This window comes from Natator depressus, chromosome 1 (assembly GCF_965152275.1).
Source record: "Natator depressus isolate rNatDep1 chromosome 1, rNatDep2.hap1, whole genome shotgun sequence".
Lineage (NCBI taxonomy): Eukaryota > Metazoa > Chordata > Testudines > Cheloniidae > Natator > Natator depressus.
Genome location: NC_134234.1, coordinates 16,375,417 through 16,399,217, shown reverse-complemented (window position 1 = coordinate 16,399,217; position 23,801 = coordinate 16,375,417). Strand labels below are relative to the sequence as shown.

General features: G+C 46.1%; 1 protein-coding gene across 1 annotated transcript in view; it reads right to left on the bottom strand.

Annotated features, from left to right (window-relative positions):
* Positions 1-23,801, bottom strand: part of MYO7A (myosin VIIA) — a 183,785-nt gene that overhangs the window by 55,686 nt on the left and 104,298 nt on the right. The window contains exons 16-18 of the mRNA XM_074955335.1: positions 21,661-21,767; positions 16,248-16,304; positions 9,523-9,660 (exon numbers count right to left, since the gene is read on the bottom strand). Coding sequence (XP_074811436.1) covers positions 9,523-9,660; positions 16,248-16,304; positions 21,661-21,767 — 302 coding nt within the window. The remainder of the gene's footprint in view (positions 1-9,522; positions 9,661-16,247; positions 16,305-21,660; positions 21,768-23,801) is intronic.

The window sequence follows — 23,801 nt, the reverse complement described above, 5'->3', positions numbered from 1 at the left end:
CCAGAAGAGTACCCAGAAATCACCTACTACAGGACAGGTCCAACAAAGAAAATAACAGAACACCACAAGCTGTCACCTTCAGCCCCCAACTAAAACCTCTCCAGTGCATCATTAAAGATTTACATCCTGAAAAATGATCCCTCACTCTCACAGATCTTGGGAGACAGACCAGTCCTCGCTTACAGACAGCCCCCCAACCTGAAGCAAATACTCACCAGCAACCACACACCACACAACAGAGCCACTAACCCAGGAACCTATCCTTGCAACAAAGCCCGATGCCAACTCTGTCCATATATTTATTCAAGTGACACCATCATAGGACCTAATCACATTAGCCACGCCATCAGGGGCTCGTTCACCTGCACATCTACCAATGTGATATATGCCATCATGTGCCAGCAATGCCCCTCTGCCATGTACATTGCACAATCTCTACGCAAAAGAATAAATGGACACAAATCTGACACCAGGAATCATAACATTCAAAAACCAGTAGGAGAACACTTCAACCTCTCTGACCACTCAGTAAAAGATTTAAGGGTGGAAATTTTGCAACAGAAAAGCTTCAGAAACAGACTCCAGTGAGAAACTGCTGAGCTTGAATTAATATGCAAACTAGATACCATTAACTTGGGTTTGAATAGAGACTGGGAGTGGCTGGGTCATTACACATATTGAATCTATTTCCCTATGTTAAGTATCCTCACACCTTCTCGTCAACTGTCTAAATGGGCCATCTTGATTATCACTACAAAAGTTTTTTTCTCCTGCTGATAATAGCTCATCTTAACTAATTAGCCTCTTACAGTTTGTATGGCAACTTCCACCTTCTCTGTATGTATATATATATATATATATATATATATCTTCTTACTATATGTTTCATTCTGTACATCTGATGAAGTGGGCTGTAGCCCACGAAAGCTTATGCTCTAATAAATTTGTTAGTCTCTAAGGTGCCATGAGTACTCCTGTTCCTTTTGCGGATACAGATTAATACAGCTGCTACTCTGAAACCTGTCATTCGGGATAGAGGGGTTCAAACTGTTTGGGGCTGTTCTTATTAATGAACAACAACAATAAGGGCTTGTCTACACTGCCAAGTTTCTGCGCAGTAAAGCAGCTTTGTGCGCTCAAACTGCAGGCATGTACACACGGCCAAGCCACTTTGTGTGCAGAAACTCATCAGCTGCAGAGCTGCAAAAAAACCACCTTGACGAGGCCCCAGCGCTCTATTGCCCGTGTAGACACTTGATTGCTTTCTGTGCTGTAATTGGCCTCCGAAGTGGTCCCATAATGCCTCAAGTGACCTCTCTGCTCATTGTTCTGAACTTGGCTCCCCTGGAGACATGCGCCCTTCCCCTTTCAAAGCACCGTTTCTGACAGCCGTTGGGTGCTGTGCTGATCTGCTCGGGGACACAAAGCAAACCATTAATGTGGAATGCTCGTGCTGTCCAGTTTGGCCAATGTACATGGCAGAGGGGCATTGCTGGCACATGATGGCATGTGTCACATTGGTAGATGTGCAGGTGAACGAGCCTCTGATTGTGTGGCTGATGTGATTAGGCCCTATGATGGTGTTCCCTGAATAGATATGTGGATACAGTTGGCAACGGGCTTTGTTGCAAGGATAGGTTCCTGGGTTAGCATGTGCCAGCAATGCCCCTCTGCCATGTACATTGGCCAAACTGGACAGTCTCTACATAAAAGAATAAATGGACACAAATCAGACGTCAAGAATTATAATATTCAAAAACCAGTCGGAGGACACTTCAATCTCTCTGGTCACTCGATTACAGACATAAAAGTGGCAATTCTTCAACAAAAAAACTTCAGAAACAGACTCCAACGAGAGACTGCTGAATTGGAATTAATTTGCAAACTGGACACCATTAACTTAGGCTTGAATAAAGACTGGGAGTAGATGGGTCATTACACAAAGTAAAACTATTTCCCCATGTTTATTCCTCCCCTCCCCCCCGCCATTTCTCAGAAGTTCTTGTCAACTGCTGGAAATGGCCCACCTTGATTATCACTACAAAGGTTTTTTTTCTCTCCTGCTGGTAAGAGCTCATCTTACCTGATCACTCTTGTTACAGTGTGTATGGTAACACCCATTGTTTCATGTTCTCTGTGTATATAAATCTCCCCACTGTATTTTCCACTGAATGCATCCGATGAAGTGAGCTGTAGCTCACGAAAGCTTATGCTCAGATAAATTTGCTAGTCCCTAAGGTGCCACAAGACCTCCTTTTCTTTTTGCGGATACAGACTCACACAGCTGCTACTCTGAAATCTACCAAACCACTAAGCCATCCTTCCACTCAGGGAGAAGAAGAAAGTACCTGCCCTGAAGAGCTTAAACTCTGACAGACAGACATAGGTCAGGGCAAAAACGCACTGGGAGATCCGGAGAAGGAGCGAACTCAGGAGTGCTTCTGCCGTGTGGCTGTGCCTGGCCTGGCTCAGCGACAGCACAGTTCTGATTTAATGTGGTTGATAGTTTCAAAATGGACTGGCCAACCTGTGTAATGCAGCCCTCCCAAAGGGCATCTGATAAAACCTCTCCACACACCAAGGCGCCTTCTCTCTCGCTGAGCACTGAAACACAATAATCAATGATGACCGCATCGGGCAAGGTACAAGCAGATAAACCAAAGTATAGAGATGTTAACAACCTGTCTGCTGTTGGCTCAGTGAATCAGCACAAAAGATGAGAACAGGACCCAGGAATCCTAGTTCCCCAGCTCAATCCCCAACAGCACGTTGCCCCAGCTCAGTGTTACCAGCCCTACACAAGTGTTCAGCTTCAAATGTCAAATAAAGGAAGCACAAAAACCCTTAATAATGAGCTGAGAAGGGGAAACTCACTACAGGGACCTTCCCAACCAGCTCTCTCAGGACATCACAGACACACACCTCGTACTTGGAGGGGCAAATCCTGCCCCCTGTTCCATGTGTGTGGGGGGGTCTGACTTACTGGGACCAGTTCAGGCCTGCTGGAGAGGAGGGGGGCAGGATGCTGCTGGGACCCTGCACAAGTCTCTATACCCTGAGCACCTCAGAGCTGTGCTCTGTGAGGGATCATGTGGAGGTTAGTCATTATTATTCAAGTATTCCAGTAGTGCTCAGAGGCCCCAGGCAGATCAGGGCCCCATTGTGCTAGGTGCTGTACAAATATCCTGGCCCCAAAGAACTTACAGTCTTAGTATAAGGTGCAACAGGTGGGTGAAAGCCAAGTCGGGGGCTCAGGGTAAAGATGAAGTGACTGTAACACAAGCAGGCTTGGTCTCAGCCCACTCCCCACCTCGCTACTATGTGCTAGCACTGCTCGAGGTGGGCCTCCTGGATTGGGGACAGGAGAGATGCAGAGGGAGCTTGGGGTACTATCTGGTCATTTCTCCTCATGGAGCGGATGGGTGGGAGCCCTGAGGCCGCAGTAGCAGCCTTGATACCATTCTCTTGTGGCAATTTGGCCCTGTCATTCAGGAAGCCAAAAGGGAAGAAAATCCTTCCCTAATTAACAAAGCAGGAGTTTTAGATTACAGAGCGGCCCATGTCTCAAACCTTCTGCTGTTGGAGAGCCTGCAAGGAGTGCCCTTAATAATAATTCCTCTTCATAAAGGGCCAGATTCTGCCACCCTTGCTAATACCGAGCAGTAACCATCAGCTGCTTGCAGATTCAGGGGCAACTCGTTGTGAACAAAGGGTGGCAGAATCTGGCCCTTGCACTTGACTCAGAGCCCCGTGGAGTCAACAGAAAGATTCCCACTGACTCCAGCAGTCTTAGGATCAAGCCCGGGGCAGGGCTGCTGGCCTGTCTCCCCAGTTCCAGCAGTACTAACACTACGCCAGAGATGCTTTCGGGCCCTTCCCCCAGGGCATAGTTTATTAATTGAAATAAACTCCCAAAGTAACGAAAAACAAGGCCATTCCCCTGACCAATGCAAGTTGCAAGGGCCCGGAGGCCTCTCACTCTGTACCCCTTTCTCTGCTCCAGACCCAGGAGCAAACCTCCCTCCTGCAAATCCCCAGAACTGAGCTCTCTCAGAACTTTACAGGCATCACCTGACCCCTGCCTAGCTGGGTCTGCTAACTGAACAAGGCTGGCTGGCCCCAGGATCTTAAAGGGGCAGACCACCCTGTTACACCCTGATTCAGGAAAGTACTTACGTGTGTGTGTGTAACTGAGCTCACAAACAGTCCTCTTGAAGTTGATGGGGCTACTCACATGCTGAAAGTTATGCATGTGCTTACATATCTTCCTGAATTGGGCATTAAGTGAGCTCCTACGTTACAGAGCCTGCTGCCAATTTATGGATATTCTTTTCTTTCCTCCCACAATCTGTTCATTAATCACATTTGTTTCTTTCACACTACTTACAACACCACACAACTATTCAGAAACAACCATTCGGGAGCAAGAGAATACACTCAGACACACCTGGGTGAAAACAAAGTCATTTTCCAAAGTAAGTTTCACGGGGAAGCAAAACATTCAAAAAAGTTACGGACAAAAGTTTGAAAATCATGTAAAACAGGGGTAGGCAACCTATGGCACGCGTGCCAAAGGTGGCAGGTGAGCTGATTTTCAGTGGCACTCACACTGCCCGGGTCCTGGCCACCGGTCTGGGGGGCTCTGCATTTTAATTTAATTTTAAATGAAGCTTCTTAAACATTTTAAAAAACCTTATTTACTTTACATACAACAATAGTTTAGTTATATATTAAAGACTTCTAGAAAGAGACCTTCTAAAAACATTAAAATGTATTACTGGCACGCAAACCTTAAATTAGAGTGAATAAATGAAGACTTGGTGCACCACTTCTGAAAGAAAAGGAGTACTTGTGGCACCTTAGAGACTAACCAATTTATTTGAGCATGAGCTTTCGTGAGCTACAGCTCACTTCATCGGATGCATACTGTGGAAAGTGTAGAAGATCTTTTTATACACACAAAGCATGAAAAAATACCTCCCCCCACCCCACTCTCCTGCTGGTAATAGCTTATCTAAAGTGATCACTCTCCTTACAATGTGTATGATAATCAAGTTGGGCCTATACACACAAAGCATGAAAAAATACCTCCCCCCACCCCACTCTCCTGCTGGTAATAGCTTATCTAAAGTGATCACTCTCCTTACAATGTGTATGATAATCAAGTTGGGCCTATACACACAAAGCATGAAAAAATACCTCCCCCCACCCCACTCTCCTGCTGGTAATAGCTTATCTAAAGTGATCACTCTCCTTACAATGTGTATGATAATCAAGTTGGGCCTTACTTGATTATCATACACATTGTAAGGAGAGTGATCACTTTAGATAAGCTATTACCAGCAGGAGAGTGGGGTGGGGGGAGGTATTTTTTCATGCTTTGTGTGTATAAAAAGATCTTCTACACTTTCCACAGTATGCATCCGATGAAGTGAGCTGTAGCTCACGAAAGCTTATGCTCAAATAAATTGGTTAGTCTCTAAGGTGCCACAAGTACTCCTTTTCTTTTTGCGAATACAGACTAACACGGCTGTTACTCTGAACTCTTCTGAAAGGTTGCTGACTCCTGATGTAAAATAACAAATGACCAGGGCTTTCCGGTGGCCTTTCACTTCCTGCTATCCCATTTCCTATCATTATCAGCACACTTTCCTTTATATCCTGGGACAGAAAATTAACTCACAGAAAATGTTTTTCTTTCACAACCTTTCTGCACAGCCCTAGGTTCCATGATCTGTTTTTCGGTTCTGTATTTTTAAACTCATTCAGAAAATAAACATTCCCATTTTAGCATAAAACCACATTATACATCTTACAAAGCTGCAGCGCAGAGCTTAGCATTAACTGTCCAATTTGTGGGTCTCTTTTGGATTAATCTTGCAATCCGCACACTCATGAATAGTTTCACTGACACCCCTGTGGCTACTGGTGTGAGTAGGCACAACTGATTTGGGGGCTGCAAGAACTGGTCCTTACAGAGTGGTTAAATAGATGCAAAATTCCAAACCCAGATCATTCTAAAACTCAGGGGAGTTCAAAACTGGGGTTTTGGAACAATTTGCTAAAATTGCATCTGGATCCAGGTTGTAATTTTCAACACACTCCAAGTTCTGCAGTGACGTGGTTTTGATTTGGGCTCCTCTCTGCTGATAAACAAACACTAGTATTATGTTTTGAGGTTAACATGCAATTAAGTGCACTTACATATATTTTTAAATTTCGGTCTCTCCCATTCTCCCACTAAACAAACCCCGGGACAGAACAAACTGCTCATAGAGAGCCATCAAAATATTTGTCTGACCATATTTGTTTTGCCAAACAACAGATCCACACATATATGTTCACTGCAAATATATAGATAAAATTACCAAACTGAAGTTTATGATTTTAGAATTTCTGTGCCATTTTGCCCTGGTAACATTCAGAGTTAAATTCTGCCCATAGCTACTAAATCTGGACAGAGATGTAACAGACAGCATAATTTTGCTCAGTGTATACATAACTTACAAAGACACCAGTCACAGACAAACCATAACACACAGCAAACTAGGAATAAGTAAGAGAACCTCTTTTCAAGTATTATAAGCAATGATTAGTGACCAATAGAGATTTTTAGTAAAGTTAGGGTCCAACCCTGCAAAGTGTGGAATTGGGGATGCTCAGCACACAGCATGAGGAGCTCAATGCTTCATGGTCCTTGCACACCCAAGGGACTTAGGTGGGAACTATGAGTGTGCAAAGAATGCAGGATCAGACCCTAAAGAGTTTACTTTATTGGGGGATATGTATAAGTGTTATCTTCCCTTTCATCTGGTGACTGCAATTTGTCCCCAAAGTACTAATGAATTTTAAATAGTCATAACAAACCCAAATAAACAGATCATCGTTTTACTATGTATTAGTAATTTTCAATGGCTGAGTAATTATTTCCTTTGACTTTCAGCTGCTAGGTCAATCGGCTCGGTGAAAATGCACTTCTCACTGCCTGCCAAAGGTGATGGATTAATGGGCTGTTATATGTTCATTAGATTGAAAACATTAAAACTGGAACAGGCCTCTCCAGCTCATCTCTGCATCTTCTTGGAAATTGCAGCTGAAAACATTGCTAACCTGTCACCTGTGCCTCTCAATATCTCTAACATCTGTTCTTTTAACTGCATTTAGGGACACAATCCAGCAAGCCTGACTCACATGAAAAATGTCTATAGAAATGATCTCCTTCTGTAGGTTATTAGGTTGATTGCTTTAGAATCCTATATAATTTCTATAGAACCTTCTTAGATTTTGCTCTAACAGGGGTGAAACTACGAAGGTTCTATTGAAATCAAATAGGATTCGAAAGCAATCAACCTAAAAACCTACAGAAGGAGATGATTTCTGCAGAATTTTTAAACCCTCCCATAGAACTGAACGGAGAATTGCAGCCCTGCTCCTGAATTCTACAGCTTCATTCAAACATTCTATAAGACCACCATTCTCTATGGAAATCTATAGGGCTTTTCATAAAGGGAAGAGGCTCCAGCATGGGTCTCTAAGGGTGCCGGGATGAGGCCCTCACTTTGTAAAACATTTTGGGGGACAGTCTGTAGAAGATGCTTTACAAAGAAAGGACCCGATCCTGCAAACCCTTCTTCAATTGACATCAATGGGGTTCCAAGCATGAGTAAGGAGTGCAGGTCAGGTTTCTAGACAGACAGATGGACCTCGATGGGAGTTTTACCATCAACTTCAATGGGTCCAGGGCTTTACTGTATTGTGTCCACATGTAAACGCTGCCTCTATAAGAAGAAAAGGAGTACTTGTGGCACCTTAGAGACTAACAAATTTATTTGAGCATAAACTTTTGTGAGACAGCTCACTTCATTGGATGAATTCAGGGGAAAATACAGTGGGGAGATTTATATGCACAGAGAACATGAAACAATGGGTGTTACCATACACACTGTAACAAGAGTGATCAGGTAAGGTGAGCTATTACCAGCAGGAGAGCCGGGGGGGGGGAGGGAAGGAGGAATCTTTTGTAGTGATAATCAAGGTGGACCATTTCCAGCAGTTGACAAGAACTTCTGAGGAACGGGGGGTGGGGGGGGGAATAAACATGGGGAAATAGTTTTACTTTGTGTAATGACCCATCCACTCCCAGTCTTTATTCAAGCCTAAGTTAATTGTATCCAGTTTGCAAATTAATTCTAATTCAGCAGTCTCTCGTTGGAGTCTGTTTTTGAAGTTTTTTTTTGTTGAAGAATTGCCACTTTTAGGTCTGTAATCGAGTGACCAAAGAGATTGAAGTGTTCTCCGACTGGTTTTTGAATGTTATAATTCTTGACGTCTGATTTGTGTCCATTTATTCTTTTACGTAGAGACTGTCCAGTTTGGCCAATGTACATGGCAGAGGGGCATTGCTGGCACATGATGGCATATATCACATTGGTAGATGCGCAGGTGAACGAGCCTCTGATAGTGTGGCTGATGTGATTAGGCCCTATGATGGTGTCCCTTCAGACAGAGACAAACACCTACAAGATCTCTATCAAGCGTTCTTACAACTACAATACCCACCTGCTGAAGTGAAGAAACAGATTGACAGAGCCAGAAGAGTACCCAGAAGTTACCTACTACAGGACAGGCCCAACAAAGAAAATAACAGAACGCCACTAGCCATCACCTTCAGCCCCCAACTAGAACCTTTCCAACGCATCATCAAGGATCTACATCCTATCCTGAAACCCATCACTCTCACAGATCTTGGGAGACAGGCCAGTCCTTGCTTACAGACAGCCCCCCAACCTGAAGTAAATACTCACCAGCAACCACACACGACACAACAGAACCACTAACTCAGGAACCTATCCTTGCAACAAAGCCCGTTGCCAACTGTATCCACATATCTATTCAGGGGACACCATCCTAGGGCCTAATCACATCAGCCACACTATCAGAGGCTCGTTCACCTGCACGTCTACCAATGTGATATATGCCATCATGTGCCAGCAATGCCCCTCTGCCATATACATTGGCCAAACTGGACAGTCTCTACATAAAAGAATAAATGGACACAAATCAGAGCTCAAGAATTATAATGTTCAAAAACCAGTCGGAGAACACTTCAATCTCTCTGGTCACTCGATTACAGACCTAAAATTGGCAATTCTTCAACAAAAAAACTTCAGAAACAGACTCCAGCGAGAGACTGCTGAATTGGAATTAATTTGCAAACTGGATACAATTAATTTAGGCTTGAATAAACACTGGGAGTGGATGGGTCATTACACAAAGTAAAACTATTTCCCCATGTTTATTTCCGCCCCCCCCCCCCGCTGGAAATGGCCCACCTTGATTTTCACTACAAAAGGTTTTTTTCCTGCCCCCCCCCTCGCTCTCCTGCTGATAATAGTTGATAATAGCTCACCTTACCTGATCACTCTCGTTACAGTGTGTATGATAACACGGCTGCTACTCTGAAACCTGCCTCTATAAGGACACTCAAAACACACCACGCGAAGAGGAAGAACCAGCGCTTACCATGGGCTTCTTATATTCATTAGGTTTGATGCAGCGGACGAAGAAGGGCTGGCACCCGCTGAGGGTTCTCATCAACAGCTCGAGAGATCGCTTGAACTGGCTGCTGAGTGTCGGCGAGCGCTTCCTTGTCTCTGCTCCCTGGAAGAGAGTGGAACCACAACAAATCTGTCTCAGGAAATGAAAAGATAACAGAGCTTTTCCCCTCTAGCCAAGTCACTGGGAACCTCCTCTCTAGCTGGAGCAGGGGCGGGGTGTGTGTGTCAAATGTGGTGCAGGGATGGCGTTCAGACTTACTGGCTGAGGAAGCAAAGGGGAGAGCTGAAATATCATCTGTTTCTGGAAACTACATGGAGGTTTTTGCCCATGCGGATTTCAGGTTCATAGTTTGCTATGAGTTGGGCCAGCTCCTCAGCTGGTGGAAATCAGCACAGCTCTATTTACACAAGTGGAGGATCTGGCCCAATTGTGCATATTTCCATCTCCCTGTTCCAGACAGTGCATGTGGCATGAGACCATGCAGTCAGCCAAAGGTGCCTTACATAATGCTTGCTTAGTGAGGACTAGAGGAAATCCCTGAGTGTGCTGGAATTACCTCCGGGCAGAGGAACCCAGGAGCTTCATAGTAAAGAAAAGCGCACAATTTTTATTTCTCATGGACCTGCTTGATGCTCCAAAGAAGGATCTGCACTGGCTTGTTGCATTGTTAAGGTGTTATACAGGAAGTCAGATTAGATCTAATGGTCCCTCCTGGCCTTAAAACGTACCCGTCTATAAAGTCTGTGAATAGAGACTTGGACCACAGTGGAGAGTGAGGTGTCTCAGCCTTACACTCTGTGTGGGCTATGTGGACCTTGAGTCTGGGCACATAGATAGGAAGTGGCTCTTGCCCTATCCGATGCACCGGGCAGCACAGCAGACCCAATGCCAGGGGTATTGTAATTTGCCAATAGTGTCATGCAAGACTCCAATTATCTTTACTGACTGTTGGATTTTCAGGCCCATAGGGGCACAATCAAGCCCTTAAATAGCACCAGGGCATTTTCACTGAAGAGTCTTGAACTTGCATTTGTTGACTTTCAGGGGATGCTGGCAAGGGTTGTTTATTCCCTAGCTTCCATTGAATGGATTCATGTTGGGAGCATCTTCTTTGTGTTTGGAAGAGGATATTAACTGGATTGATGGGGGGAGAACTTAATCTGGGGTGAGTTAGGGTGATTTTGTGGATGTCCATTCAATTGCTATTTTCTGGGTAGGTTTTAAAAAATCCATTCAAGCCTTAGCGCTCTGGCTAAGTGTACATTACATTTCAATCTGCTAGCCACTTCTCCCTAGCTGGTGAAAACTATGAACAGAGCAGGTCTTGAAAGCCTTGTAAGATTAAGCCCCAGGAAAGTGCAGCAGAATTTAGTTTATCTGAGTCCTTTTTATCAAGAAATCTCTATTATCCGTGCTTGGGTTACGTCCTACAATGTGCATCCATTAGACTGATAAAGCAGAGTAATAAATCGTGTGTCCCTTGTCCTATTCAGATCTATGGGGTTCAACTATCCATCAAAAGCTATCTAGATGTTTAAAGAAAGCTTATGGAGGATGTAGGTAACACCAGTGGACTCGGATGAGTTGGGCATCAGACTGTAACTCCATGGGACATGGACATCCCACTAGATAATCACTAGATAATCAGTCCTGGGAGGATTCCAGAGGAGTAGGTGGAAGGCCCCAAAAGAAAGGATTTTGCCAGGCCTTTTCTAAAGGCCTTGTTTTCTTTACTGGCTGATGAGCAGGGGCTGCAGACAAAAAGTGGCCCCACTATCATTGGCAATATTTGCCAAATTTTATGTATTTTTCCCAGTTGCTAAAAGTGCCCATCACCAAAGTCTCTGGGCACTGCGCTAAACATACAAGTAGCACCTTTCTGGAGGACATCAACAGTGAAGACTTTTACCCAGCAGGAAAACTCTCAGGAATTTTGCACAGCTCTGGCCATAGGTGATTGTACAATGAAGCCCAAACAACAAAACAGAAAGTCATAATAGAATTCCAAAAGGGAAAGTGAACAGTTCAAACCCAGCTCATGCACACACCAGAAAAACCCAGCAATGCCAGAACAGGAGAGTTTAGTGCCGCAGCCATTAGCTATCCCAGCAAACCTTCACACAGGGATACATTGCTAACATGTGTAATTTATATCAACAGACACAGACCCGGACCCCTGCGAGTGCTGTGGAGTTGGTGATAAATACCCTGTTAGCAGAGTCTGGTTTGAGGAGGACAGGTTGTGTCAGCGATAATACTGCTCGGATAGCAGGAGGGCAATGGGATGGGGCTGCTTTAGATCAACAGCACCACAGTGTAAGTAGCCACCTCCAGTGCAGTACCACGGGCTGGCTGCTGGAGGGGTCAGAAGCAGACACAGAGGCAGAAACCAGGCGTAGCAAATTCCCATTTTGGAAGTGAATGTGCCCCTTTCCCAGCAGAACGATCTGGGCCTGACCGGGAGCCCTTGTTCGGCCATACTGTGGTGGAGAGGTCATCAGAAGCCTTCCAAGGCCTCCTAAAATGGGGAACATTTTAAAATGGGGAGAGGGCGATGCTGCCTCTCTAGATTGCTGCCCAGCTTCTCCTCAGCATCCGCCTCTCCCTATCTCTTCCCACGCCTGCGGAGGGGCACAGTGCAGGTTTCACCTCCAGGCCTCAGTGCCTCTTCCAGTGCATGACTGGGGAGATGGTTCTAACACAAGCTACCAGAAAGCAACTTAGGTTCCAAACGCTCCAGCTGCCATATCAGTGATTCTCAACCTGCAGCCCATAGGCCGCTTGAGGCCCAATCAGCACAGAGCTGCGGCCCATGTGACATCCTCAGGGCCATTCAGGTAGTATTGGATGTGGCCCACAATGGTAAATAGGTTGAGAACCACTGCTCTATATACAGGCAGGGCTTATGTAGTCCACGACTCAACCAATCAGAATAGAGTGCTCAGCGGCTGCAGAGTCCCCATTAGCACACACAACACGTTGCATCTCACCTCTGTACACAGATCGCTCTGAAAAAACGCAGTGTGACAAACACTAGGGCCAGGGATCCGGGCGAGAAATTAAATTATACTACCAAACCTCAAGCAAGGCTTTGGACCAGACTTTCCTCTCATGCTGGTGTGATTCCACTCAATTCAATGGTGTTATTCCTGTGTACACCAGTGTCAGGGAGAGGAGAATCAGGCCCTTTTCTTTTATTCCAACTAAGGGGTCAAAAAGAGGAGTAGAAGAACCTTCCAGAAAGACTGGTTAAGGCCACGACGGTGTCAGTGTCACCGGGAGAAAGAAATTCCTTTGCTCCAAAAGCAGCAAAATTCCATGGGTCAGAAGGTATCCCTTGGAGAAAGACCAGCATTCACATAGCTTCTCTCATTGTAATATACTTCCTAGCTTTTGCAGCTTTAGCCTGTAAAAGTCTCTGGGGCAGGGACTATCTTTTTACTTGTGTTTGTACAGCACCCAGCACTATATGTGCCCCAATTGGAACTGGGGCTTCTGGACAATGCCATAAATATTGTACCTCAGCAGAAGGCTAGCAGGCCTCCCTAATGGCCAGCTAAGACAGAAGTTTGATTTGGGTCTCAAACTAGGCTGGCCTAAAGTAAATAATTTCTCCACTTTGAAAAAAACCAAAGGGACTCAGATGATGTAGGTGGGAAATACGGGTACAGAAGGGAGATGCGGGAAGGCATGTGTTCTGCACAGTGTTCATACACGCTTTGGAGGCACGTTCTTCCAGCAGCTCAGATCAGCCTGGGTTCTACAGCCAGAAAACGGCAGGCTGCCGTACGCAGTAACACCGCGCGGGATACAAATCAGCACTGACCCCGCTGGCGGGACATGACACAGGCTTTCGCCCAGTGCTGACTGCCTGCGTCTCTCCGTGGTCAAGGCTGGAGCACTTGGGCATCATTCCTTAGCACCAGCGAGGACTGTTACTAGCCCATTCCGCTGGCAGACACAGTGCTTTTTGCCTTTGCAGCGTTCAAGACATGCACCGGTCCTAAGCTGACACGAGGCCCATGTCACCAAAGGTCCAAGTGAAAGGAGGCACATTGTGACTGAATGCCAAGCCATAGGGTGTGGGTGCAACCTTACAGTCCTTCAGTAGCTTCACTCTCACTGACTTCCCTTGGAGTTCGGGGTGTGCAAGGAACGCAGGGGCAGACACTGAATGCCTCACGGCAACAGTGACATTCTTCAAAGAGGAAGAGGATCTGCACTCGCAGAACACTGGCGTTAATGGAAGGGAAGGCAGAGACGCGCACACATCCTCAGCAACGCAAGACATGTGGCAGGTTGAGGTTCCAGACTAGGGAATCTTCCCCTTAAGAAAGGATTTGTCTATTTCAGGCATGGAAGGAGTTCACTCAATTGGGAAGCACCTACATGGCTCTGAGCAGCTGAGGTAACTAACTGAGCTTGTGACAGAAAAAAACCTATTTCGCTTGCTTCCTGAAGCTTGTGACGGATCCAGGTTTTCAGGATGCAAGAAGACAGGGATGTGCACTGAGGGATCATAGCAATTCTGTACCATTGTCTTACAGCAGGGGTTTTCAACCTTTTTTCATTTGAGGACCCCCCTAAAAAATGTCAAGGGGAGGTGCAGACACCTTTGGAAATCTTAGACATAGTCTACGGACCTCCAGGTTGAAAACCACTGTCTTACCATATATTTTGCTACATACATACATCTCTGTAAGTAGTGAGTGAGTGAACCAATGAGGCCCACAGGACAGAGCGCCGAGAGCTGGGTTCTGTTCCCAGCTCAGCCACTGAGCTCTTGTGTGTTGGGCAAGTCATTTCACTGCTCGCTATTACGATTTGTACTAACATAGCACATTGTACTAGGTGAGGTAAGAGACAGACCCTGCCATGAAGAGCTTACAATCCAAACGACCAAACTGAGAAAGGGTGAAAGGAGAAACCGAGTCACAGAGAGGCAAAGTGATTCGTTCAAGGTTACACACAGGTCAGTGCCAGAGTCCAGAATAGAACTCAGGTCACCCAAGTCAGTGTTGAGTGCTGTATTCACTAGAATTCAATAATTCACTATTGCTTCTTGGTACCTCAGTTTCCCCATTTGAAATTTGGGGTCAGTGATACGTACCCCTTCTTTATTATTAAAAAAAATATTGTGGGACGTCCTTCGGGGTTCCAATCAAGGATCAGGGGCCCATTATGTTAGGTACTGTACAGACATCAAATGAAAAGATGGTCACTGCCCCAAACAGCTTACAATCTTTGAAAGTGCTTTGAGATCGAAGAATGCTGAAATGCTACTTAATAGTGCTAAGTATTATTGTCGCCCTAGGATCTCTGTTACACAGATCATCAAAATCAGCACAGATTAAAAATATGCTCCTACATGACCATTCCACCGCTTGACTCAGTGCTTAACAATTACTATTTTAATTCATTATTTTTAAAAGATCAAGTTATTCTGAGCCAGAAGAGAGCAGAAAAATGGAGGAAGTTGGTAAAACCTGTTTGTCCTGTTGATTTCCTCAAACTCAAACTGGGCAGCTGCATTTCTCAAACATTTTCCACATCAGTTCTCTCCTGTGTTTAGAACCCATCACGTTTCAGCCTCGAAGGGATTGTTTGGTGTGTAGCGAAGTTCTAAAACTAGAGATGGGCCCAAATGACACTTTACAACCCACATGCCCTGGAACGTGGAGAGCAGAAAGGAAGAAGATTTGGTTTCAAAATTTGGATGTGAATTTTTTTCTTTTTTTAAAATCAGGGCCTCTGTTTATAAGCACCCACACTGGAATTCCAAATTCAGCCACCCTGGACTGTTGCAGAGTTGGGAGAGGTTAAAATTCAGACCCACATCTGGATCTGAAGTTTGCAAGTCAGGCCCATCTCTAATATAACCCTCCTGATATCAGAGGATTGTCGTGGAAATGCTGACACAACCACAATTCTAGCACCACAAATGTTATTCTCTATTATGCTATATGCTACACTATAGCCAAACAAGAAGCAGGGAAGGTTTGGAAAGCTATCAGAATGAGAACGAAGACTAAAGGTTAATTCGGAAGGACCTCTAAAAGGTTAAGAGCTCCAGTTTGGATAAGCACCCAAAAGTTTAATACTTACGGTATCTGATCCTCTGGGGTCAGTTTGAGCTATCCTTAGAACAAGCCGGCTCGTGAGAATAGTGGTACTTCCAACTGAGCCGCCAATACAATCAAACAGCCCCCCTCTTCTCCCAAATGAAACTCAGAAGGCCTGAGCTGTGTGAAAATGGAACTGGCCCAGATCTTCAGTTGGTGCAAATCAGTGTAGTTCCACTGAAGTCAACAAAGCTACACTGATTTAGGCCAGCCAAAGATCTAGCCTATAGAGTTCAATGAAAGTTAACCATAATTATTCAAACCTCAAAAAAGGTTTTGGTTTAAAGACCAAGAGTGTGGGCTGGTTATGACTTTATCCAAACTGGCTTTCCATCATCGCTGGGTCCTCTGCAGAACCTCAGCTTTCCTGGGTTGAATCTAGCAAATACACACAAGGGCTCATATTCCTCTATCTACTGAACTCAGCCTAAGCAGATTCTGCGGACAAGATGGACAGCTGTGACAGGTCCATCACAAACAACACAGGGGTAGGAGTGAACCAGAAGGAGCACAGTATTTATCAAAGAGAAGTGAACGTTCAAAGAGGAACTCATGTATTTATTTTACCTTTGGAGTGGGTGCTGGTGACTGGCCAAAAGTACTGGATGCATAGCCACAGAGAAACTACAAGAAGCAAAGGCAAAAAAGAGAGACAGAGAATAGAAAAAAAGTGAAAAGAAGGAATAACTAAGAGGGGAGTTCTGAGTTTTCGGTCAGTCCTTGTGATTCGGCACCACTCGTGCCTCCCAGAACAATGCGATAATTCTCGGGACTGTGTCTATTTCTATCCTCTCTCCTTCCACTTATCTAAGCACTGGCCTCCTCACAGCTTTCTCACTACTGTTGGTGAAAGGGCATTCGTCCCACAGCTCCTGCCACTTGGAACAACCTTCCTGCCTCTCTCCGAATCATTCATTCTCCATCCTTTTTCAAACCCCGCTAAGAAACACAACTGCTCCCCTTCAGCCAGAATGTTTAATACAGAGCTGGCTGGGAAATGTCCACAACAACAAAATGCTGACAAAAAACTTAATGAAGTTTCCCTAACTCTCTCCCTTCTTCCCCAACTTTTAGTGCCAGTTGGTCAGAGAATTTCCATATAAACTAAAGTTTGAGCCCCCCCCCCCAAAAATCAGAAACAAAATATTGCAAAACTTTAGATGATATTTTCCCCAGCCTGCTCTATTTTTTAACTTCCATCCCCCCTTTGCCATAAGCTTTCTCTCTGCAACCGTACGACCAAACTCTGTCAAGTGAAACCTACCTGGCTTCAAGACTGAGCGTGATACATTTGTGGAGGGGATGGTATGATGAGATTGCCTACATTGGCATATAGCCAACCTGCGACTGCTAGCAGCAAATAGGTCCAAAGGCTAGGGATGGGACACTAGATGGGGAAGGCAATGAGTCACTACAGAGAATTCTTTCCCAAGTGTCTGGCTGGTGGGTCTTGCCGACATGCTCAGGGTCTAACTGATCGCCATAGTTGGGGTCGGGAAGGAATTTTCCCCTGTGTCAGATTGGCAGAGACCCCGGGTTTTTGATTTTTTTTTTTTTGCCTTCCTCTGCAGTGTGGGGCAGGGGTAACTTTCTGGTTTAAACTAGTGTAAATGGTGGAGTCTCTGTAACTTGAAGTCTTTAAATCATGATTTGAGGCCTTCAGTAACTCAGCCAGAGGTTGTGGGTCTATTACAGGAGTGGATGGGTGAGGTTCTGTGGCCTGCAATGTGCAGGAGGTGCGACTAGATAATCATGATGGTCCCTTCTGGCCTTAAAGTCTAAGGGCCTGTCTACACTACAGACTTAAGTCGACCTATATTAGGCTGACTTACAGCCACCGCAGCAGATGGCCACATTACCTTCCTTCCGCGGGAGGCGTGCGTCTTCACCAGGAGCACTTTCACCGACTGAAGAGGGGCAGTGTGGAGGGCTGAGAGCCAGGGCTCTCAGCTCCATGCAGCTGCTTGCTGGGAGCCCAGCTGCCCCCCAGGCTCTCGCCTCTCCGTTCCCTGCCGGGAGCGGGGGACAGTCTCCCAGGCCTCTCAGCTCCCTGAGCGAGAAGCCAGGGGCAGTCGGGCTCTAACAGCCCAGTTTCCTTGTCAAGAAAGCCAACAGCTGAGGTAAGTAACATAGTGTCTACACCGACTCTGCATTGCCTTAACTACACCGATATAAGCCCTACACCTTTCGTGGGGGTGGAGCAGGAGCATAGCCATGAGGGGGCCTGGGTGGGCCATGGCCCACCCACTTAGCATCCAAGCCCACCCAAACTGCGCCCTGACCCTACTCTCTGGCAGGAGCACCGAGCAGAGCAAGCCCCCACTCCGGGACCAGCTCCCCGGCAGGAGCACCGGACTGGGGGATGGGGCAAGCCCCCAAACCCCAACCACATTTCCCTGGCAGGAGCAGGGGTGGGGAGGGTGGATTGCAGGAGGAAGGGGTGGGGAGGGATCCCCACTTGTCCTGGCCCAGCATCCCACAAAACCATAATCCCCTGTCATTGCCGCCCACCTGAAAGCCGGGGCCCACCCAGTTTTCCTATCCTAGTTCCGCCACTGAGGTGGAGTTATAATGTCAGTGTAGTAGCGCACTTACGTCGGCGGGACAAGGCTGTAGAGTGTACACTGACATACTTAGGTCGATGTAAGCTGCCTTATGTCGACCGAACTGTGTAATGTAGACCAGGCCTATGAGTCTAAGTGCTTTGGTGCAGACCCCAATCCTGGGAGGTACTCCACGTCCTCAACTCCGACTAAATCCAATGCCTTGCAGGACTGAGCTGTATGAGAGACACTGTACAAAGAAAGGCCCCAATTCTGCAAACACACACGTGAATAACTTAACACAACTGGGCATAAAGCTACTCACATGCATTAACACTTGGTGGATTAGGGCCTAAAATTGCACTGTGTTATAGCAATACTCAGTTTGCAGCATCCAAAGTTCCCTGTGCACTGAGACTAAGCTAATCAAATGTCATGCCTCCAGGCATCGTCATGGTTTCCATCTGCGAGCCGCTTTTAGATACATTTGGCTAGGTACGTAAGTTATCTAGCTTGCTCCAAAGCATCAAAAATTGGTCACTGCTGGATACAGGATGCTAGATTTGATTGACCAGTGGCTTTATCTGTTATGGCAACTCCTATATGAGTCTCTTCTGGAAGGTACATCCAGAGATTGTCTCACCAATGCTCAGCACCAGAGGGAACAAGAAGGAAATCCCAGCCCAAATCAGCCATGCCTTTATCGTTTGTGCACAACTCTGCTGCATTGCAAAAGCTTACGGTTACTGAAAGAAAAAATCAAAAGCAGTTCAAACCATTAAAAAATTAATCTCTTTGCAGTTTTGTTGCATGATATTTTTAAGGTCAAAAGCTGGATTTGGGTATCAGAGGCTACTTCCCAAACTATGTTATGTAGGGCCACTTTAAGTGGACTGCAAACAGGGGGAGCATGTGGGGTCATGTGCCACCCCAGATTTGCTGTTTGGCTTGTACTGAGCATGCTCACACAGACCGAGCACGTTCAGTAACACTTCTGAGGCCTGCTGCCCTCACAATGCCCCCCAACTATCGGCAGGCTGGGGTCGTCTCTGGCTGTAATGCAACAATTTCTCCTCCTCCAGTCCCATATCGGACAGGTGTTTTCAAATCTCATAGAGTATGTCCACACCACAAATTAAGGTGCAACTGTAGCTCAGCTGGGCATACCTGTGCTAGCTTTGATCTCATTAGCATGGGTAACAATAGCAGAGAACCTTGGCCCAGACTAGCCCCCTGAGTACGTACCTAGGGTATCTGGTAGGCTTCTATTTGGGCAGCTAGCCTCCACTGAAGCTCATACCCCATGTCTACATTATTTTTGCTCCCGCTGGCCATATTAAAGCTAGTGGAGGTCTGCCAACCTGTGCTACCATTACACCTTAATTTGCAGTGCAGACATATCCTTACTCCAAAAAACCCAAGAGCAGTCATCATTAAAATACCAGGGAGCAGAGACTGATACCAGGGACAGATTCAGAGGACCACCACAGAAAGCTAAAACTATCCAAGAAGGGGTTATTTTCAAGAAAGTCATTTGATGCTCTAACAGTTCTCTATTCTTACATTTGAGACAATGCCAAGCTTGCGTACGCAGCTCAACTCTGCTGAAATGGATCGCCAATATTTTGTTTAGAATTTGCTGAAGAGTGTGGACTAGAATTTAGGGGGCGATAACTGGCTAAAGGTGTCACTGAAGAAGTCTGGACAGCCGTGCAAGCCCGAAAGGATCTGTTTTATTGATCCTGTGGATTACGAAAGTTTAAATTTATGCTGCCTCCCCACACCCCAAACAAGCAAGAATCATCTCTAAGGTGAACTGCCAAGTTTTTCAGGATGATAAAAAAAGAACAAACAAAAATATGAAAAGAAAACACAGCAAAGTACGTAAGCATGTGTGTTACTTTAAGTACACGAGTCGTCTCATCGAGGTCAGTAGGGCTACTTGTGTGCTGAAAGTTAGACATTTACTTCAGCACCTAACTGAATTGGGGCCTATATTCTTGATGTTGCTCCCCTGAAGTCAATGGGAGCTTTGCTGTTGATTTCAGTGGGAGCAGAACTATCATGCTAAGGGCAAATCTTTCAGAACTGCCTAGATGACTTAGGAGCCTCAGTCCCATTTTCAAAAGTGACCTAGGCACTTACAGTGAGCTCTTTAAAAGTGCCTAAACTTCTTAAGCACCTAATTCCCATAGAGATCAACTGGAGTTAGGCATCAAATCTGTTTAGGTGTCTAAAGATGGAGCTAGGCACCTAGCGGGATTTTCAGAAGGGCCTAGGCACCTAAGACCCATTGAAACCAATGCATGTTAGGCACCTAGGCGCCATTGAAAATCCCCACTAGGCGCCTATCTGCATCGTTTGGCACCTAAATCTGGTCCTTAGTTGCTGTTGAAAATGTTATCCCTAAATCTTCTGCTGTCCTGCAGTTTTGGATTGCAGGATTTGCCCACAGGGAATATACATGTAGACATCCAATGACAAGACGTCCAGTGACGTCCAATGACATTTTACATATCAAAAGCCAATAATAATCACGAAAAGCTGTTTTTCCTTTACTTTGGGACGCAGGGTTATTGAGCTCCCAGAAGAGTCTCTGGGGATTGTAGATGCTCACCTTGCTCAAGAAAAAATGTCTCTCATAGTATTGTTTGAGACATACTCTATGATCCCATAAGTAAAGCTCGTGTCGTAGTGACACATACTCACAAGAGTTAAGGTTGTGTCTGCAACCTCCACATTAGGAAGTTCCAACTCTTCAGTGCTTCCCCTCACAACCTTAACAACCAACCCATTAGCACTGTGGTTTGTCTGGAGGGAATACATTATATTCTCTCCGTGGGCAGTGTTCTGGGGATGTAAGCTTTATAGTTCACCTTTAAGAAAAGCAGAAACGGTGACTTGTCTCTCCGCTTCCATTGTTTGGAGACCCTCACTTCTCGCCAGCCCCTCCCCCAGTCCTCCCCTTAGTGCTTCCTTGGCTTAATATCTAGCGATGGTGTCATTTCATTGTTGCTCTGGATAGTAACTGTTCTGGACCTGTCTGTGACCTAAGACTTTAATGTTCAGAGCAAAGATTTGGTTTTGTTTTTTGGATATCTGGTCTGCTATGCAGCATTAGCTATCTATAGACCTTTCATACTTGTAGAATGAAATAAAATAATAAAAATAATTAATATCTATCATGCCAATCACTGCATTATCTAGGTGATGAGCTAGATAACAATATTTTATGAATGGTCCTGCTGAGCTGCGACTACTAGAGTGATTGTGTCTAGGACCCCATGCTAATACTACGTTAATCCATTACAAAAACAGCTTTGGAGTATGCAAGACATAGTATCACTTCTGTAGGTTTCCTTGCAAATTTTCCCTCTCCACCCAGGAATCCCAACTACATGAGATCGGACAATTAAGTATCTTCCTAGGCGTGTTACCATAGCCACGTCTGCTTGGAAGATTTGCTTGATAAATTTGTTTTTCGAGGAATGGACCAGCTGAATGATGTCTCCATGAAGCGTGTCCCTGTTTTTCTCCAAAAACCCTACAGGAACAAAGGAAGAACATGTGTGTTAGGTGGCAGAGTGAAACATGAGCTAAAATATGTCCTGCAGCCAGCTGTTCAGTCACTTTGCAGCCTGATCGTATTGCAGACACTTACAGCTTGATCCAAAGCCTGTTGGAGTCACAGAATCATAGAAGATTAGGGTTGGAAGGGACCTCAGGAAGTCATCTAGTCCAACCCCCTGCTCAAAGCAGGACCAATCCCCAACTAAATCATCCCAGCCAGGGCTTTGTCAAGCCGGGCCTTAAAAACCTCTAAGGATGGAGATTCCACCACCTCCCTAGGTAACCCATTCCAGTGCTTCACCACCCTCCTAGTGAAATAGTGTTTCCTAATATCCAACCTAGACCTCCCTCACTGCAACTTGAGACCATTGCTCCTTGTTCTGTCAATGAGTCAATGACAGTCTTTCTCTTGCCTTCAACAAGCTTTGGATCAGGCCCTTAAGGATCAAGAAGTGCCAATGAAAAATTGACCCTCAGCTTCCCTTTGTTATTCTTATTAATTATAATCACAGTTATGGTGGTACTTAGGGACCAGCCACGGATGCGGTCCCATTGTGCTAGGCACACACAGAGGAGTAGACAGTGAATGATGTGATGGTGGCAAACTATGTTTGTGCCATAACTGTGTTTTCGCATGGGGTTAGATAGGAAGGGATCAGCTAAATGGAAAGACATTGGAAGGGAGAGAGGTGAGGGGGACAGATCAGGGGAGAAGAGGGAGAGGAGGAAGGGCAGATGTGGTGTGAGGCTGAGTTGAAGAGACTATGAGACTCCTTGTGCATGCATAACTTCGGGTACGTCTACACTGCAAAAAAAGGTGTGTTCTTCACTCAAGACATTTAACTGGGGTTAAAATAGCAGCAAAAACATGGCAACCTGGCATTTAACTCAGGCTAGCAGCTCAAATTCAACCCCAGTCTCAGCTATAACCCGCGTTCAGAGCAGAGTTGCTGTGTCTTCACTACTATTTTAACCCATGTGGGTTAACAGGGGTTAGCTAACCTGGGTTGAGAACACATCCTTTGTATGCACAGGGCATTTACTTCCATGTGCAAATGACTGAATTTCCATACGCCTCAGCCACTTGCGTTGGCATTAATGGGCCAGTTGGGCTCAGGCGTGTAACCATGTCATTCGTATGAACAAACGATAGAGCACAAAAGCACTGCATCACACAGCACATTTTGAAAATCCAGCCTGTAGTGGGGCGGCTGCCCCACTCCATGAGAAAAAGAGCTAGAACAGGCCAGAGAAGCTGTGCAGACCAGCCGCCAATCAACAAGGGCCTGTGGAGAGCCAATCAGGGTAAAGGGAGAGGCAGCCAATCAGGGCCGGGCCGGGTCCTATATAAAGGCTGCCTAGCAGAGGAGAGGGCAGTCTCTCCCTGGCTAGCAAGGGAGGACTGGCTCCTGAGGTGAGGGAGGTAGCACCTTGGACAGAGCAGTGCTGGGCAGGCTCGGGGGAGCAGAGGCCCAGTTACCTGCCAGGCTGCGGGCCCTGCTAAAAAGGGTCGAGAAGGTGCATAGGGCCAAAGGGGAAGTGGCCCAGGGAACACAGTCGGACAAGAGGGGAGAGAAGGAGGGCAGAGGGAGGCTTCCGCAAGAGGGTCCCTGGGTCGGGACCCAGAGTAGCGAGTTGGCCTGGGTCCCTCCCTTACACTGCACCTGGCTACAGGGGAGTGGGGCCAAGACAGACTGCAATCTGCTCCTGAAGTAAGGGGCTAGACTTTGGGGTTGTGGTTGGCCACTGAGGCAGGTGCAAGCTGAAAGACTTGCCGGAAGAGGGTGAGACTGGAACAGTGGACACAGCTGGAGGGCAGTGTCCCGAAGAGGACACCACCGAGCGGGGAGCAACCCGGGTTTCAAGGCAGCAGAGCAGACAACGGGCGAGCCACCACGCGCCAAGGGTGCTCCGCAGCTGACAGGAGCTAATTCCCGGGGCAATCAGCGGGAGGCGCCAGCGGTGTTGAGTCCTGACCCCATCACACAGCCCAAAGTGGTCAGTGAAG